At 45.0% G+C, this 16,840-nt stretch overlaps 1 protein-coding gene across 3 annotated transcripts in view; it reads right to left on the bottom strand.

Annotated features, from left to right (window-relative positions):
- Positions 1 to 1,215: 1,215 nt before the first annotated feature.
- The window catches only part of LOC122541791 (microsomal triglyceride transfer protein-like), a 109,954-nt gene continuing 94,329 nt past the window's right edge, over positions 1,216 to 16,840 (bottom strand). For all 3 annotated transcript variants that reach the window (XM_087982500.1, XM_043678772.2, XM_043678773.2), the window contains 3 exons: positions 13,362 to 13,486; positions 6,219 to 6,389; positions 1,216 to 4,647 (listed from right to left, as the gene is read on the bottom strand). In XM_087982500.1, coding sequence (XP_087838626.1) covers positions 4,500 to 4,647; positions 6,219 to 6,389; positions 13,362 to 13,486 — 444 coding nt within the window. In that variant the 3' untranslated portion in view covers positions 1,216 to 4,499. The remainder of the gene's footprint in view (positions 4,648 to 6,218; positions 6,390 to 13,361; positions 13,487 to 16,840) is intronic.

Below are 16,840 nucleotides of genomic sequence, written 5' to 3'. Positions count from 1 at the left end.
AGACCACAGCAAATCACCATGTCAAAAAACAAATCCTACCTTTGCGCTGGAGCTTTAAATTTATATCCATCACCTACTGACATTGCTATCAATGGAACCAACTCTCAGCTCCCTACATTACCAAATCCTTCTTCATTTTGAACAGAGCTATGGAGTCTACCCTTGACCATCTTTGTCCCAGGGCCAACCATCCCAGTTTCTCTGGTTTCTCCATGGACCTGAAGTCCCACAATTCAGGCATCATTTCAGACTCTTGTCAAGTTTTCATTTTCCTGGATTATGGTGCTCAGAATCGGACTCTTCTAAGCAAAACAAAGAGATTAAAATCAGACACGATTATTGAGGGAACAGTGATTATGGGGCTTCCAAGATTAGCAAACAGAGAAGATCCCATTCTTTCAGTTCAGTTCCAAAGCCAATGCACAACGTTACCTCCTGAGCTACCTTAATATGTTACTTTTGTCTAAAGACTAGCAGTTATCTTTTGGAATTTCTCCTGGGGAATTAATGGATGCCCCAGAGAAACCAAGCCACAATTGGCCAACATTAATGGTAGGTGATTAGAATACCCTAGAGTAATTCAGGAACTCTGTACTTCCCTCATATGAAATGTTTCATTCACACACCCCCTACAGGCACCAAAGGTTTCGTTCACACGTCATAAGTCATTTTGTGGAGGTTATACCACCTTCTAAAACATTGCCGGTGTTCCTCAGGGTGTCTGAGGGAAAGTCACCAGTGTTTTTCCTGACTGCATTGAGTGGCTTTGGACAGCTGATGTTGAAGATTCTGTCTTCAGGGAGAAAGCTGAATGAACCTATTTCCACCTTTATTTGTATGTAAACCCATTGATGGTAACAATCTTCCTGTGCTAACACTTCATATAAACATTGACAACTCTTTAAAACAGAATGTTCACTTTGGTAGGAAACAGGAAAGTTTGTCTTTCAATTTCTCTGCCTCCATGAAGTGTTTGGCAGTAGCCAATGGTCTGAAAGATGACTTGAAAACAAAATAAAGTCCACCCCACACACTTTAGACCAGTCAGCTAGTCACGTGATACCACAACAGAGTTTCTGAATAATTAAAGCAACCAATTGCCCTGCTCAGTTGTTCTGTGCTCGATTACGAGTGCTGACTGAAGCACTGTGATTGATTAGCTAAGCCTGAGGGTAGTCTTCGAGAAAAGTAAATAAAGAACGGAGCCAGAGCAGGTGCATGGAATAGACATTTTATCAACATGTCTACAACAGACCCAAATATAAGGCACAAATAATCCCGAATGAGAAATAATTGTAAGAACTAAAGTACCTCAATCCTCTTAAAAATGCAACATTTACCAACTATGTCACATCTCAGATGAATCATTTAATAAATGACGAAGTAATATTTTCTTGGAGTCCCTGTCATTTCATTGAAATATTTCTAATCATAACTCATTATTTTTGCACATTCCCTTATGCAGCAAATAGCCTGAGGTCAGGTATAAAATAATTTACATATATGGACTTTTTTTAGATTACAGATTAGATTACTTACAATGTGGAAACAGGCCCTTCGGCCCAACAAGTCCACACCGCCCCGCCAAAGCGCAACCCACCCATACCCCTACCCCTACATTTACATTTACCCCTTACCTAACACTACGGGCAATTTAGCATGGCCAATTCACCTGACCCTGCACATCTTTGTGACTGTGGGAGGAAACCGGAGCACCCGGAGGAAACCCACGCAGACACGGGGAGAACGTGCAAACTCCACACAGTCAGTCGCCTGAGGCGGGTATTGAACCCGGGTCTCTGGCGCTGTGAGGCAGCAGTGCTAACCACTGTGCCACCGTGCCGCCTTTAGTGTTATTTAAAAGGGAAAATAATGTCAGGCTTGGCCCATTGGCCTCAATGTCCAAATTTGCAACATGTTCTCCCATCCACCATGTTTAGCACTAAAATCACATAGGACCCCATTTACTTTTGCAACCCCAAACAATGCTCCCACACCCTCAGCTTGTACAATCATTCCCTCCTTATCAAAGGCTTTTTCTTCCCTTCCATTTCTCACACTAGCCCTCTCTTGAGCACGAATGAATGATTTATTGTCGCATCCATCTTGAAGATACAGTATTGCCACAATCCGGCGCCATTTTTAGCTATAGTTAGTTTAAAAAGAAATTACTTAAGTAAAAGTTCATCTTCAGTTCGAATTGGGGTCTCAGGCCCGAGCTTCAGGGCTTCTGCAAGGTGGGCCTCAAAAATTGAGGTACTGGGAACAGCAACGATGATGCTGATTCCCCAGGAGACTCTGGCTCTGCTGCTCCCACCATCGCCACGAGTCCAGGCTTCGGGCCTACTGTTGCCAGGAGTCCAGGCCTACCACCGCCAGGAGTCCAGGCTCCAGGACCACTGCCACTAGGAGTCTAGGCTCCGGGAGTATAGCCACCACAAGTCCAGGTTCTGGGCCAACCACTGCCAGGAGTTCAGGCTCCAGGCCTACCACCATCAGGAGTCCTGACTCGGGCCTACCACCGTCAGGAGTCCAAGCTCTGGGCCATTGCTGCCAGGAGTCCAGGATTCAAGTCCACTCTTGCCAAGACTCCAAGCTCTGGGCCTATTGCCACAAGGAGTTCAGGCTTCGGGCCTATTGTTGCTACGAGTCCAGGTTCTGGGCCTACTGCAGCCAGGAGTCCAGGCTCTGGGCCTAGTGCTCCCAGGAGTCCAGCTCTGGGTCTATTGCTACCATGAGTCCAGCCTCTGGGCCTACTGCTGCCAGGAGTCCAGGCTCCAGGCCCACTGTCCCCAGCAGTCCAGGCTCTAGACCTACCACTAGCAGGAGTCCAGTCTCATCAGATGCTGCCTGATCTGCTGTGGTTTTCTAGCACCACTCAAATCTTGACTCTGATCTCCAGCATCTGCAGTCCTCACTTTCACCTAGAGATACACAGGACCCTGGCGTCCTGCAGGAGGAAGCCCCAGGGCAACCAGAATGAGAAAAAAACGTGACTGTGCTGGAAAGATAGAGCCGTGTGGATGCGGCAGAACCCATTGCAAGAGCCATGAGTGGCTGAGGCCCGTGCTCAGGAGCCAAATGCTGCTGACCCTGCTGCTGCCATCTTGGAAGTCAGTCAGGCTTCCTTGAATGGCCCTCAGTACCAACATACAGAGAGAAGAACTGGCCTGAAAGTTCCACAGGAACTAGATCCAGAAAATCGTTGCCTGCCAACTTTGGTTGGGGAACACAATCACTCCTCACTCCATTGAACTGGCTACAGATACCCACAGCTCAGGGCTCAACACACTTAGAAGGATCACTTGGATAAGTGTTCTAGCAGCCAATCAGCTTCCAGGGAATGCAGCAGAGAGAGAAATAAAACAATAGAATTGTATATAAAGCCCCTTAACAGAGTGAAACATACCAAAGTGAAGCATTTCAAACACATCATATCACTGAGCCTCAGTTAAGAGACATTAAGGTCAAAAGTAATGCTCAGTTAAAAGTGTAGCTTTTGGAGAGTGTCTTAACTGAGGACAGAGCAAGGAACAGAGAGAGAGAGATTCAGAGTCTAGGACTTAGATAGCTAAATGTGTAGCTGTTAATTGAAAGGACTGGAGAATGTATAAGAGGTCAGAGTCGCAGGAACACAGAGTTTGCAGACTGCGATAGGGCTACCGAATCCTGCGGAGAGATGGAGCAAGGCTCTGTGGAGACAAATAATAACTCTGATTGCTCAGAGCGACAGCAAGATTGTTTTTATACCGAAGTGATTTCAACTTTAAACTCTGGCACCTTCTTTCCAAATGAAAAATATGCAAATTTTACTGAAACCCTACGTTCAGGGAGGTCAACTCTCAATGCACTAAATTCAACTTTGTAAATGAGAACCAAATCAATCAATCTTTTTTTGTGTGGATTACATTTTGAAAGTCCAACCCTTCTGTTCCCAGCTGTTTCTCATCTCAGTAAGAGGTGCTTTTAACTTCAACCTCACCACAACTTCCCCAACCTCTAAAAGGCTTGGCAGAAATAGGCAGCTGAGTCAAAGCCCGTTGCTTTGACCTTGTGGTTGATAAAGTGATTGGAAGTGGGAACAGAGAAAAAACTGGGTAAAAGGTGAAACATAAATACCATAGCAGAGCTTAGGGAAATGGGTGATAGCTTTGTACGAAACACTGATGTGTTTGCAACATGGGGTATACTGCAAAATGGACAAGCGGTTTTGAAAACCACAGAGCTGCTCCAAGAGATATGCTGCTATGTACCTATGGCTTTTACTGATTTTTGCAATTTGCTTTATGAATTTTACCACCTCAAGTATTGCATTTGAAAGACACTGGTCAACACTAATTTGCCTGGCAACAGGTATACCAAGGCTGGGAGTTTTTTTCGGAGTGGCCTGTCGATGGGCGTTACGATGCATTTGCAGTGATGTTACAGCCGGGAGCAACTGCGATGAAATTCCCAGTCGTGCTAACAGCATCGAACAAGTTCACCACCCAGGCTGGAACCTATACCTCCTCTGAGAGCATCTTCTTACACATTTCGGAGTTTGCTCGATGCAACGGTAACTCCATGCCTTGAACTCGCAATGTTCTCGCCCTCTTGATGAGAAATGGATCCTCCTTTCGCAAGGACTGATAGATCATAACCGTCTCTCTGAAGTCAGAAAGGAAGAGAGAATTTAGGGCTCAACTTGCTTTACATTCTGTGATGAACAGCAACTTTCAAAATACTTTCTTTGAATTCATTTGGGGGTTCTGGGCATCGCTGGCTTGACCAGCATTGATTATCCAACCTTAATTGCCCTTGAGAAGGTGGTGGTGAGCTGCCTTCTTGAACTGCTGCAGTCCATGTGCTGTAGGTTGACTCACAATGCCAATAGAGAGGGAATTCCAGGATTTTGACCCAGTGACAGTCAAGGAATACCAATATATTTACAAGTCAAGATGGTGAGTGGCTTGGAGGGGAACTGTTGGTGTTCCCATGTATCTGCTGCCCTGTCCTTCTAGATGGAAGTGTCCGTCTGTTTGGAAGGTGCAGTCTCAGGATCTTTGGAGAATTTCTGCATCCAGTTCTTGTCACCACACTTCAGAGCACATGGGAACACCGAGAGAGTGCAGAGAGGATTTGCCAGAACATTTCCGAGAATGTTAAGTTGGAAAACGTGGAATTGTTCTCTTTGGAGTAAAGGGAGTCTGATGGGGGTGTACAAAATTTTAGTTGATACAAGGAGTAAGGCCTCACAGACAGATGGTCCTGGGCAATGCATTATGGGAGACTGTGAAGGAACCTTTTGTTATGAGATGAATGGCCATGATCTGAAATCACTGCCCAGGAGGGGATGGAAACAGAAACAGTTACTGATTTTAAACGGAATTAGATTGACATTTGAAGGAAGTGAACTTACAGGGCTTCAGGAATTCGGGTGGAGGGAAGTGGGATTTGTTAGATTGCTTCACAGTACAGAACCAATGGGTCAAATGGCCTCATACTTAGATATAAATGACTCTATAGATCTAATCTTGCAGGACATTAATCGTGCAGCTATCAGTGAGGCTCCTGTGTCACCTCTCTTTGTGAAGGTTCACCACATTTAGTGGCCTCTCAGGCCTAGGTCTTTCCCCTGCGATCAAGCCGCCCATTGGCAGAAAGCCCACCTGCCAAACTCAGCCAATCAGACACCTTCAGCCCTCTGCAACACCTCTATGGAGGTGGTGGCCACTGCTGGTACTGCACCCAACCAGGCTCCGGGAACGATGGTGGGAGGGCAAGGAGTCAGCTGTAAGAGGGGATAGGGGATGTTAGCTCTCAGCAGATTCCTCCTTTATCAGATCTGGTCCCTCAAGTAGACAGTAAGTGTCTTTGAACACAAGAGGCTGCAGGCAAATATGCCTGAGTTAGCTTGTCACACGCCCAGCTTACAAGCTTCATGTCAACTGCTGGGTTAATAACAATGGCAGATGCATGTGATCTCTGAAGGCCATTAATTACTTGGGGCTACAATTTGCGGTCAGGTGTGGAGGCCCATCTTAACTCAGGTGGGGGAATGAGGAAGGCAGGTTCCCTATGACCCACTCTCCCACCCAATGAAATTCCCCACCCACTTCCCAACGTCAAACCTGGCATGGGAGAGGCCACTAAATTCTGCTCCGTGACTCTAAGAATGCAGCAAGAATAGCAGGTTGCCATTGGATTTGCGATAACTAACATTTATGGTGGTCTTTTACCTGTATGGGAATGGTTTCTTCAGCAACTGTAGGCAGATCAGGATAGGGGATTCCAAAAATTTCACAGTACTGACAAAATCCAAAGAAGCTCCAGCCTCCGAACTGCAGTTCACACCCACTCGCAGAAAGGGAGTATCAACCTTCGTAACTGAATTGAACACCAATGATCCCCTGTCAACCAATGGAAAAGATATTCATTATATCTCTGATGTGGAGAACCCAGTGTTAACACTGGGGTGGACAAAGTCAGAAATAACATAGCACCAGGCTATAGTCCAACAGGTTTATTTATCACTTCACCTGACAAAGGAGCAGCGCTCCGAAAGCTTGTGATTTCAAATAAACCTGTTGCACTATAACCTGGTGTCACGTGACTTCATTATATTGTATGGTGTAGCAGTAATGTCTCAGCTTATGCTCTATGATCATAGGTTTAAATTTCACCATAGCAGATTTAAATTAAATCCAATGTAAAATGCCTGTCTTAAAATGGTGACTATAAAACTACCACAGATTGTTGTAAACTTTCACGTGTTTGACTGATGTCCATTTAGGGAAGGAAATCAGTCTGGTCTCACTCCAGACTCACAGTGGACCCGTAACTATCCTCTGGGATATGCAAGTGGGCCATTCAGTTCAAGGGCAATTCGGGATGAGAATCCCTACACCGTGGAAGCAGGCCATTCAGCCCATTGAGTCCTCACCATCCCTCTGAACAGCATCCCACCCAGACCTACTCCACTACCCTGTAACTCTGTATTTCCCATGGCTAATCCACCCAACCTACACATCCCCTGCACACTATGGGTAAAAACAAACACAACATAGTATGACTACAGCACTGCTCTCTCTCTCTTTCATTACAGAGAGAACTCATGGCAGTTTAACCTGAGTGTTCCCACAACTCAGGCGAAGGGAGAGGTTGAGTAAGAGAGTCCTTCACAGTAACTCTCAGCTGGTGCAGGAAATGAACTGTGCTATTGGAATCACCCTGCATGGTAAACCAGCCACCCAACCAATAAATGCTGGCCTTGCCAGTGACATGCATATCCCGTGGAAAAACAAAGAGAATAAATTCAACTCTCAAATCAGGAATAGACCATCCAGCCGTGTGAGGAGAAAGTGAGGACTGCAGATGCTGGAGATCAGAGTCGAGAGTGTAGTGCTGGAAAAGCGCAGCAGGTCAGGCAGCATCCGAGGAGCAGGAGAATCGATGTTTCGGGCCACAGCCCCTGTGAGCCTGGGTTGAGACTGTAACCTCTGACCCTCATTCCTGTCAACCCCTGATGACCTTTCACCCCTTTGCTTAATAAGAATATTCCAGGACTCTGCTTCCACCAACCTTTTCAGGAAGAGAGTTCTGAAGACTAAAGACCCTCAGAGAGAAATTAAAAGCCACATTTGGGTTAAATAAATGATATGTGATTTTTAAATAGTGACCCCAAGTTTTGGATTCTCCCACAGAAGAGCACATCCCATCCACACCAACTCTGTCAACGTCCCTCACATTCTTCTATGTTTCAATCAGGTCGCTTCTGATTTGTCTAAATTCCAGCAGATGCAAGCCTAACTGTTAACGGTAGGGTCCTTGGTGAATGTTGTTGAGCAGAGACCTAGTGGTGCGGGTACATAGTTCCTTGAAAGTGGCATCACAGGTAGACACTGTATTGAAGAAGGCACTTGGTATGTTTGCCTTCATAGCACCGAATATAAGAGCTGGCACATTATGTTGAGGCTGTACAGAATGTTGGTGAGACCACTTTCAGAGTACTGTGCCTGGTTTTGCAATAGGAAGGAGATTATTAAATTGGAAAGGGCACAGAAAAGATTTACCAGGATGTTACCAGGACTGGAATGAGAGTTTGGATAGGCTGGGACTCTTTTCACTGGAGAATCAGAGGTCAAAGGGTGACCTTATAGGGGTTTACAAAATCAAGAGGGGCTTAGATAAGGCGAATTGTCAAGGTCTTTTTCCCTAGGCTGGGGGAGTTCGAAACTACAGGGCATAATTTTAAGGTGAGAAGAGGAAGATTTAACAGGAACCTGAAGGGCAACCTTTCACACAGAGGGTGGTTGATATGTGGAACGAGCTGCTGAAGGAAGTGGTAGATGCAGGTACAGTGACAACATTTAAAAGACATTTGGGTGGGTACACAAAAAGGAAGGGTTTAGAGGGATATGGGGCAAATGCCAGCATGGGACTAGTTTAGTTTGGGAAACTTGATCAGCATGGACATGTTGGACTGAAGGGGTTGCTTCCATGCTGTGTGACTCTGACTCGATGACCTTTCTTCATAAATCAACTCGCCCATTCCACATGTTGGTCTAGGAAACTTTCTCTGAACTGCTTCCAGTACATTTACACCTTTTCTTACATAAAGAGACCAATACTATGTATCTTACTCCAGATGCTCTCCCACCAGTACCCTGTACAACTGAAGCATAATTTTCCCACTTGTGTATTCTATTCCTCACAATTTATATGTTAACATTCGATGAGCTTTGCTAATTACTTGCTACATCTGTACACTAACTTTTTACAATTCATGCACTAGGACATCCAGATCACAGTGCAACTCAAAGCTCTGCAATCTCTTACTATTTAGATTAATACACTTCTTGGTTATTCTTCTTGCCAAGTACTCCATTTCCTATATCTCTGCCCACTCATTTAACCTATTCTCACAAAGCTAGTCTCTTTCTTTTCTAAAAGCTGTTCCTTGGCTCAAGGAGACTTTTTAAAGTTTGTGAGAAGATTTGTAGCTCGGGTGCTCGTTGTTGTGGTTGTGTTCGCCGAGCTGGGAATTTGTGTTACAGAGGTTTCGTCCCCTGTCTAGGTGACATCCTCAGTGCTTGGGATCCTCCTGTGAAGCGCTTCTGTGGTTTCCTCTGGCATTTATATTCCTCACTATAAATGCCGGAGGAAACATCACAGAAGCGCTTCACAGGAACATTCCAAGCACTGAGGATGTCACCTACACAGGGGGCGAAACGTCTGCAACACAAATTCCCAGCTCGGCGAACACAACCACATCAAGGAGACTCTGTCCTTGATTTTTTTCAGAGGGGTAGTAAACCAGGCCGGGCTCCAATCAGTCTGGTTTGGTACAGAGATGAAAACGATTTTGAGAGGCGTTTGTTTATATGTAAACAGATGAGACTTCAGGCCAAAGTGGTCATGTTTTAGAGGTGACCTGTATAATGAAAGGGGAGTAGTCAGCTCTCTAGCTGAGCAGTTTAGTTCAGTGCTGAACTGGTGGGGAGTTCAATAGTGAGCTGTATGGAAACTCTCTCTCTCTCTCTTTCTGTCCTTCAACTTCAACCTGTGTTCCATTTATACATGTGTTCCGTTTATACTGGTTTTTAAAGGGAATATGCTTATTGAGACTGTTGTGTATATTTGGAACAATATAATTAAGTTTAGTTTGGATAGACTGAGATCTTTAGGGGTTCTTTATTCTGTTTTGTGTGTTTCATTGTGTAATTTTGTGAATAAACTTTTGTCTGCTTTAAAGTCTAGTAGTCAACCTCACTAACGTACTCCGGGTAATTTTCATTGTACACTTACTGAAACAAGTTGCAAAGTTATGATCTGGGCTGCCTGCTTAAGAATGCTTTGAATGGTCTGGCCTAGTCCATAACACTATCTATTTCTTTTTGTAACCTCCTTGTGCCCTCTTTAAGACTTACTTTCCTACCTATCTTTGCATCATCAACAAATTTGGCAATCACACCATCTGTTGCCACTTGTATATTTTGCAAACAGTTGAGGTGCCAACACTGACCCCTGTTGCACAGCACCCATTACACCTTGCCAAACTGAAAATAGATCAATTTCTGCCTAAACTCAGCCAATCTACTAGCTATGCCAATATGGTAGCTCCTAAACTATGCAGTAACTATTCCCCTTTATCACAGTCCAACGTGGGAAGAGTGCGTGGTGGCAGAGGTCTCCTGTTATCTGTGGCAGTGGTGTCAAGAACAGACATCTGAGGTCTCCCAGAGAGTGAGCTAAGTGGAGGACTCATCAAAAGCTGCTGAACTTTTAGCACAATTCCTTTACTTTTCTAGTTTTTATTAAGAAGGATTTGAATGTTAACTATTACCTTATTTCTTTATTTTTCTACTTATTCTATGAAGGTAATGCTTAACATTTTTAACTTTGTTTCTTTTGCTATTTTGTACCTAAGTCTTTGCACCTAGGTACCTCTGAACCTAAGATGGCACTTTTCACTGTACTCCTATACTTCTGTACTAGAGTACACATGACAATAAAATCTAAATCTAAATCTTAAAAAGGCCTTCTGGAAATCCATCCAGGATTTTAACCCAGCAACACTGAAGGAACTGCGATTTATTTCTAAGGCAGGATGGTGAGTGACTTGCATGTGGTGGTGTGCCCATGTATCTATTGCCCTTGTCCTTCTAGATGGAAGTGGTCGTGGGTTTAGAAGGTGCTATCTAAGGAACTTGGTGAATTTCTGCAGTGTATTTCACAGCTAGTACACACTGCTGCGACTCAGCGTCAGTGGGGGAGCTTGTGATTGTGGTGCCAATCAAGCGGGCTGGACGGTGTTAGGCTTCTTTAGTGTTGGTGGAGCTGCCCCCATCCAGGCAAGTGAGAGTATTCCAACACACTCCTCAAATCTGCCTTGTAGATGGTAAATAGGTTTGGTGAGTCAGGATGTGAGTAACCCATTCCTGGCCTCTGATCTGTTCTTGTAGCCACTGTATTTAAATGGTTAGGAAAGTTCACTTTCTGATCAATGCTGAACCTCCAGGATGTTGATCGTGGAGGATTCAGTGATGGTAATGCCTTTGAATGTCACGTGGCAATGGTTAGATCCTCTCTTGTTGGAGATGGTCACTGGCTGGTACACATATATTGTAAATTTTATTTATAACTTGTCAGCCCAAACATTTGCTTGATTAGTTTGAAAACTAAACTCTGGGTTGCAGGGACATGTGATCTGCCTATTCTACACCTCTGATTGTCTTTGCTGTGCCAAAGGCCATTTAGCTATTTTGTCTGAAAATTCTACAATAACCTCTCTAAATCTCTCTGACGTTATGTCTCTCTGCTCCTTTCAATATCTCCTTTAATACTAATCTCTTCGACTATGTTTTTAGTCACCTGTCCTAATAGCTCTTTATGTTGCTCAATGTTGAATTTTGTTTGATAGTGATTGTGAGATGTGTTACTCAGTTAAAGGCTATACTAATGCAAATGATTGTTGTTGCTGTTGTGTGCAGTCCAATCCCCTGAGGGAGCTTCCATGTGGAGCATCAAATGGCATTTGCTGTTAGTGAAAATGTGTATCAGTACATTTCAGTTCAAAGATATAGAAATAAACAATACCACTCAGCCAACATCATTGAAGCTGAAAACCCACTCATTGTTCCGTGTCTGTTTATGGGATCTTGCTGTGTACATGTGGACAGCTTGTTTAAGAATTTGAGGACTATCAGACCATTCAGCCCATCCAACCTTATCTTTTATTCAACACCCATCTGTCTTGACTGCAATATGGTGATAGTGGGCCTTAGTGGGTCAATATCTGGAGGACTGTGTGTAATTTTGGTCTCCCCACCCAAGGAAGGAGGTACAGCAGTGTTTCACAAGACTGATACCAGGGGAGGGGTGTGTGTGTGTGTGCAGCAGGACTATTCCATGGGGAGAGATTGGTTCGACTGGTCTGTATTCAACAGAATTCAGAAGGGTGAGCAGTGATTGGATTGTAATGTTCAGCTTTCTAACCGTGCTGGACAGACCAGATTTGGTTGTGGGGAACATCTAGATCTGGGGGATACATTCTCAGGACACTGGGTAAATCATTTAAATCAAAGATGAGGAAAAATATCTTCACTCAACGGGTGGGCTTTCAATGCAGAATGACAGCAACAGTACAGGTTCAATTCTCACACCTGCTGAGGTTAGGTACAATAAAGGTTTCTCCTTCTTAAACTCTCCCCTCACCTGAGGTGTGGTAACCCTCAGATTAAACCACCGCCAGTCACCTCTCTATTCAATGACAGAGCAGCCTTACAATCTCATTAGACTATGGCGATTTTAGTGAACCTATGGGATTCTCTACCACAGAGGGAAATGGACGCTAAGTCACTGAATATATTCAAGAAAGAGTCAGTAAATGTTTAGATTTTTGAGGGCATCCAGGGGCATGAGAAGAAAATGTGAATATAGCATTGAGACAGGGTGTTGGCCATAGTCATTCTGAATAGCAGAACAGGCTTGAAGGACTGAATAGCTTACTCCTGCTTCAATGACAGCCACTTCATAATCCAGCTCCAGAGCAGCATCTAGTGGCTGGAGTCTGCAACTCCACTGTGACAGTTGACATTGAAGAATTGTAGGTGAAAGTCAGGACTGCAGATGCTGGAGATTAGAGTCGAAAGTGTGGTGCTGGAAAAGCATAGCCAGTCAGGCAGCATCTGAGGAGCAGGAGAATCGACATTTTGGGCTAAAGCCCTTCATCAAGAATTGTAGTCAGTCCTCATGTGGGAGCCCAGTTTGCCGGTAGCTCATTGGCTGTTCAGTAAAGGCAGAAGACTCATAGGTGGGGCAACTAAATCAATGGAATGGAAATGGTGAATTCTGGGAAGGATGGCTAATTGACTGATAGATTAGCAGGTGGCTAAAGATGAAAATCTATTTCTCAATATATAGGCGCAGGAATGAAAATAAGTGTCTGGCTGCCTAAAGCACAAACATTGGGTGAACCTTGCAAAAATCCAATTCTCTCTAATACACCAAACTCTGCCAAGGGGTGTTTAATCAACCAAAATTTGACATTGAGTGACAGAAAGAAAAGCTTTTCAAAACCAGTTATTCTTTGATGGGACGTGGGTGTCACTGATCACTTCTAACTGCCTCTGAACTGAATGGAATCCTGGGCCTTTTACAAGAGTCAAGCACATTTTGCGATATGTAGGCCAGACCCAGTAAGAATGGCAGATTGCCTTCCTAAAAAGGATGTGTTTTGACACCAAAAGCAGTGAATCTAATCAGAGGCAAATTAAACCGGTGCACCTGAGCAGCTTAGTAAAGGCTAAGTTGTTACTTCAATAGAAACTGACAATGAGATTTGGACTTCTTGGCTATCTTTAATATTTTTATTTACGTACCGATTCCTGATGTTAGTTGTCGATTGTTGACTCCACAAGCTGAGTGCGATGGTGCCTGAAATGTCAATCCCAAGCCCTCCTTGGAACTCGGTGCTGGCTTGAATTCCTGACTGTAGTCGGATTGCCTAAGGGCAGAGAGAAAATTGAATACATTGGATTTGTGCAGCAATAATAAGTGTTTTCAATCTGCGTGGAGTGCAATGGGGAGATGCATTTCTATTAAATTCAGTGCAGTTTTAAATTCCCCAAGCTTCCTGAATAGAAAGACACTAATCTGTTATTGCACAGGGAGATAATTGACTTCTACAATTTGTACAGTTTCAAACCTCTTTTAAATTTTCACCTTTGCTCCTTGCTTCCCACGTCTTTTCGATTTCTTCACACCTTGAATTTTCTCAGCAATTTAAAGGCCTATTGCTGTTTGTCACTTGACCGAGGTGATTTTAACATTACTTCATTCATGGTTCCTCCCTGTTTCATACAGGATTCTTTTGATTCTGATCTTATGAACACAGCAGTTCGTCTCTTTTAGCTTTGAATATGGGGCTTGCACCTTACACACAAATCTATCTGTTCTGTCCCAACATACGGACTAACTGAGGTGGTCTTGCCCCCTCAATGGGGAGCATGCTCAGCTCTGGGTTCACGTCCCTTCTCAAGATTCAATGATTGTGGAAACCTGCCGTAAAGCAGCCAAGCCAGGATGATTGTATCTGTGCAGCAATAATAAGTGTTTTTAATCTGCGCGGAGTGCACTGGGGAAATGAACAATTTCTATTAAATTCAGTTCAGTTCTAAACTCCCCAAGCTCATAGAGTCCATACATCCATTGAGTTGTACAGCACGGAAACAGACCCCCTTCGGTCCCAAGCCCTCTTTGTCTGTGCTGACCAGGTATCCGAAATTAATCTAGTCCCATTTGCCAGCATTTGGCCCATATTCCCCTAAATCCTACAAGTCCCCATCCAGCTGCCTTCCAATGGCAGGTGGTAAACGTGGGAGAGTTTCCAGGTCAGTCAGAAGAGGGTGCTATAAAACAACAGCCTCGTTGTGTTAAATTACAGTAGAAACAGTCTTCTGCCATGAGTGAGGGCTCCTTCACTCTAAAGGACCAGCACTCAAACTAACCTATTGTGTCTCTAGAACTTGCTCCTTTTGTTTTTCTATCCAGCCATTTGAATTCTTTGGTACTATGCTGCAAGTAGCTAACAACTGCACATAGTCGAGAGTGTGGTGCTGGAAAAGCACAGCAGGTCAGGCAGCACCCGAGGAGCAGAAGAATTGACGTTTCGGGCATAAGCCCTTCATCAGGAATGACATTAATAGACTCAAGTCTTCACATTCGCCTGACTGTTGCAATGAGGGATTGCTGTATTGTCAGATCTAGGATAGACAGTAGGAGGCTGGAAGATCACAGCAAGCCAGACAGCGTCAAGAGGTGGAGAAGTCAACATTTTGGGTACAACCCTTCTTCAGGACTGTGGGTAGGGGTAAGGGGAGCTGCAGATAAAGGTGGGGTCGGTACGGGGTGGGGGGGAGGTCGGAGATGGTTTTGGGTGGGGAGGGGGTGGAATGGTGAGGTAGTGATAAGTGAGCACAGGTAGAGGGTACAACCTGGTTAGTTGATGGGAGGAATGAATCTGATTGGTAGCAAGGAGGAAGTGGAATGGTAGGGGGTAAGTGGGTCTGGAAAGGAAATTGGGGCATGGAATGGGAAGTTATTTGAAATTAGAGAACTCAATGTTGAGTCCTCCAAGCTGTAGGCTGCCCAGGTGGAAGATGAGGTGTGGTTCCTCCAATTTGCAGTCTGATTCACTGTGGCAATGAAGGAGGCCAAGGATGGTCATGTCAGAAAGGGAGTGAGAAGGGGAATTATAATGGGTGGTGACTGGGAAGTCAAGTCGGCCGCTATGGGGCCAGCTATGATGCTCGGCAAAACGTGCTGTTTGGTCTCATGACATCAAGATTACATTGGGAGCACCGGATACTGTTAACTAGGTTGGAGGATAGGCAGATGAACCTCTGTCTCAACTGGAAGGAGGTGAGGGGATAGTTTGCCAGCAGGTTTTGCATCTTTTCCAGTTGCTGGGTGTGTGAGGGAGTTGGTAGAGAGATTAGTGTGAACCAAGGTTTGGCGAAGGGAACGGTCCTTGCGGAAGGCAGAGAGGGGTGGGGAGGGAAGATGTCCTTGGTGGTGGGGTCTAGTTGGAGTTGGTAGAAGGGTTTAAGGATGATGTTACTACTGTTGGATGCGGTGACTGGTGGGGTGGAAGGTCAGGTCAAGGAGATCTCTGTCTTTACTGTGTTGGTGGGGGCGGGGTGGGTAGGTTAGAGCAGTGGAGGGCTGTCTGGATGACAGAATGAGAAAAAGCACATCATTCAAGATAGGTGGATATCTGAGATGCTTGGGAATGGAATGTCTCCTTGTCCGAGCAAATGCGATGGAGGTGGAGGAATTGGGAAAACGGAATGGAGCTCTTGCAGGATACTGGGTGGGAGGAGGTGTAGTCCAGGTAGTTACTGGAGTCTGTGGGTTTAAAGTAAACGTCCGTCTCGAGACTGTCGCAGGAGACAGAAATGAAGAGGTCAAGAAAGAGGAGGGAGGTGTCCGAGATGGATCAAGTGAATTTGAGGGCGGGGTTGAAGTTGTGGGCAAAGTCGATGAACTACTCCAGTTTAGCCTGGGTGCAAGATGCTGCACTGATGCAGTCATCAATATAATGGTGGAAGAGTTGGGGTACAGGGCCTGTGTAGTTACTGAAGAGGGACTGTTCAACATGTCCAAAGAGGCAGGCATAGATGGGGCCCATCCAAGTGGCAATAGCCACCCCATGGATTTGGAGGAAATTGGAAGAGTTGAAGGAAAAGTTATTGAGGGTGAGGACTAGTTTGGCAAGGCAGAGGAGGGTACTGGTGGAGGGGAACTGGATGGGGTTATTGTAGAGGAAGAAGCGGAGGGCCTGAGGGCCTTCCTTGTGGGGTATGGACGTTTATAAGGACTGCACATCCATAGTGAAGATAAAGCACAAGTTTATGAATTGCAAGTTACTGAAGAGATGGAGGGCATGGTTAGTGTCATGGATGTAGGTGGAAAGGAGAACCAAGGGGAAGAGGATGGAGTTGAGATAGGAAGAAATACGTTGGGTGAGACCGGAACATTCAGAGTCGATGGGTTGTCCAGGGTAGTTGTGTTTGTGGATCTTGGGCAGGTAGAAGTGGGCAGTCAGGGGCTGGGGGACTATGAGGTTGGAATCATTGGAGGGGAGATCACTGGAGGGCAAAGAGGGCACAGACAGTGAGAGTGGTTTTGGCTTGATGGGCCATGGTGGGGTCATGGTCAAGCTTTAGTATTGTCAGGTATGCCAAAACTCAAGTCGGATATAAATTTGCCTCCCCAGGGATACGTATAAGATTCTCCAAACTGCTGGAAAAGAAGTAAAGAATTGTTCCCTAAGTTAATGCCTCTGAAACTACTCGTC

This window comes from Chiloscyllium plagiosum, unplaced genomic scaffold (assembly GCF_037043375.1).
Source record: "Chiloscyllium plagiosum isolate Xiang-an unplaced genomic scaffold, Cpla_swu_hap1 HiC_scaffold_43, whole genome shotgun sequence".
In the NCBI taxonomy this organism is placed as follows: Eukaryota; Metazoa; Chordata; class Chondrichthyes; order Orectolobiformes; family Hemiscylliidae; genus Chiloscyllium; species Chiloscyllium plagiosum.
Note: the sequence above shows the minus strand (reverse complement) of the source record. Positions and strands in the feature narration are given on the sequence as shown.